Source organism: Calidris pugnax, unplaced genomic scaffold, assembly GCF_001431845.1.
Source record: "Calidris pugnax isolate Ruff unplaced genomic scaffold, ASM143184v1 scaffold753, whole genome shotgun sequence".
Classification (NCBI taxonomy): Eukaryota; Metazoa; Chordata; class Aves; order Charadriiformes; family Scolopacidae; genus Calidris; species Calidris pugnax.
In genome coordinates this window covers 1,418-3,991 of record NW_015091415.1, presented here as the reverse complement: position 1 = coordinate 3,991, position 2,574 = coordinate 1,418, and the positions used below count along the sequence as shown (strand labels likewise).

Below are 2,574 nucleotides of genomic sequence, written 5' to 3'. Positions count from 1 at the left end.
CCCCCCCGTGGTGTCCCCCCAGTGCCCCGAGGTGCGCCTCAACATCATCTCCAACCTGGACTGCGTCAACGAGGTGATCGGCATCCGGCAGCTCTCCCAGTCCCTGCTGCCGGCCATCGTGGAGCTGGCCGAGGACGCCAAGTGGCGCGTGCGCCTGGCCATCATCGAGTACATGCCCCTGCTGGCCGGGCAGCTGGTGCGTACTGGGAGCACTGGGAGGCACTGGGAGGGACTGGGAGCACTGGGAGGGCCATCATCGAGTACATGCCCCTGCTGGCCGGGCAGCTGGTGCGTACTGGGAGCACTGGGAGGCACTGGGAGGGACTGGGAGCACTGGGAGGGCCATCATCGAGTACATGCCCCTGCTGGCCGGGCAGCTGGTGCGTACTGGGAGCACTGGGAGGCACTGGGAGGGACTGGGAGCACTGGGAGGGCCATCATCGAGTACATGCCCCTGCTGGCCGGGCAGCTGGTGCGTACTGGGAGCACTGGGAGGCACTGGGAGGGACTGGGAGCACTGGGAGGGCCATCATCGAGTACATGCCCCTGCTGGCCGGGCAGCTGGTGCGTACTGGGAGCACTGGGAGGCACTGGGAGGGACTGGGAGCACTGGGAGGGCCATCATCGAGTACATGCCCCTGCTGGCCGGGCAGCTGGTGCGTACTGGGAGCACTGGGAGGCACTGGGAGGGACTGGGAGCACTGGGAGGGCCATCATCGAGTACATGCCCCTGCTGGCCGGGCAGCTGGTGCGTACTGGGAGCACTGGGAGGCACTGGGAGGGACTGGGAGCACTGGGAGGGCCATCATCGAGTACATGCCCCTGCTGGCCGGGCAGCTGGTGCGTACTGGGAGCACTGGGAGGCACTGGGAGGGACTGGGAGCACTGGGAGGGCCATCATCGAGTACATGCCCCTGCTGGCCGGGCAGCTGGTGCGTACTGGGAGCACTGGGAGGCACTGGGAGGGACTGGGAGCACTGGGAGGGCCATCATCGAGTACATGCCCCTGCTGGCCGGGCAGCTGGTGCGTACTGGGAGCACTGGGAGGCACTGGGAAGGGACTGGGAGGAGAGTAGGGGCTTCTATGGGGGCACTGGAAGCCACTGGGAGGGACTGGGAAGGACTGGGAGGGACTGGGAGGAGTCTGTTGGTTCCTACTGGGCAGGGTAGAGGTTTATACTGGTTTGTACTGGTTCATACTGGTTCATACTGGTTTTCCCTCCCCAGGGGGTGGAGTTCTTCGACGAGAAGCTGAACTCGCTCTGCATGGCCTGGCTGGTCGACCACGGTGAGCCCAGTCCCTCCCAGTACGGACCAGTATGGACCAGTATGGCCCAGTACAGACCAATTCCTCCCAGTACGGACCAGTACGGACCAGTACAGCCTGGCCCCCTCCCACTACGGACCAGTGCCCCCCCCCCATCCCCTCCCAATATGGCCCAGTCCCCTCCCAGTACAGCCCAGTGCCCCCAAATCCCCTTCCAGTACCCCCAGTCCCCTCCCAGTATGGACCAGTCCCCTCCCAGTATGGACCAGTTTCCTCCCAGTACATCCCAGTCCCCCCCTGTCCCCTCCCAATACATCCCAGTACGTACATCCCAGTACGATCCAGTCCCTCCCAGTATGGACCAGTACGGACCAGTCCCTTCCCAGTACATCCTAGTGCCCCCTATCTCCTCCCAGTATGATCCAGTCCCCCCCAGTCCCCTCCCAGTATATCCCAGTCCCCCGGGATATATGGGGGGCCACCAGTAACCTGGGAGTTACTGGGAGTTACTGGGGGTCCATGGGGAGTTACTGGGGGTCCATAGGGTGTTACTGGTCTCTAACTGGTCTCTAACTGGTGTTACTGGTCTCTAACTGGTCTGTTACTGGTCCCAGTTTACGCCATCCGTGAGGCCGCCACCAGTAACCTGCGGAAGCTGGTGGAGTTACTGGGAGTTACTGGGAGTTACTGGGAGTTCCTGGGGGTCCATAGGTGTCACTGGGTGTCTGACTGGTCTCTCACTGGTGTTACTGGTCTCTAACTGGTCTCTAACTGGTTCCCAGTATACGCCATCCGGGAGGCCGCCACCAGTAACCTGCGGAAGCTGGTGGAGTTACTGGGAGTTACTGGGAGTTACTGGGGGTCCATAGGTGTCACTGGGTGTCTGACTGGTCTCTGACTGGTGTTACTGGTCTCTGACTGGTCTCTCACTGGTCTCTAACTGGTCTGTTACTGGTCCCAGTTTACGCCATCCGTGAGGCCGCCACCAGTAACCTGCGGAAGCTGGTGGAGTTACTGGGAGTTACTGGGAGTTACTGGGGGTCCATAGGTGTCACTGGGTGTCTGACTGGTCTCTCACTGGTCTCTCACTGGTCTCTCACTGGTCTCTAACTGGTCTCTAACTGGTTCCCAGTTTACGCCATCCGTGAGGCCGCCACCAGTAACCTGTGGAAGCTGGTGGAGTTACTGGGAGTTACTGGGAGTTACTGGGGGTCCATAGGTGTCACTGGGTGTCTGACTGGTCTCTCACTGGTGTTACTGGTCTCTAACTGGTCTCTAACTGGTCTCTAACTGGTCTCTAACTGGTC

General features: G+C 61.4%; 1 protein-coding gene across 1 annotated transcript in view; it reads left to right on the top strand.

Annotated features, from left to right (window-relative positions):
- Positions 1-2,574, top strand: part of PPP2R1A (protein phosphatase 2 regulatory subunit A, alpha) — a gene marked incomplete at its 3' end in the record, with an annotated part of 11,759 nt that overhangs the window by 7,946 nt on the left and 1,239 nt on the right. Inside the window, exons 8-9 of the mRNA XM_014961500.1 lie at positions 23-196; positions 1,228-1,288. Coding sequence (XP_014816986.1) covers positions 23-196; positions 1,228-1,288 — 235 coding nt within the window. The remainder of the gene's footprint in view (positions 1-22; positions 197-1,227; positions 1,289-2,574) is intronic.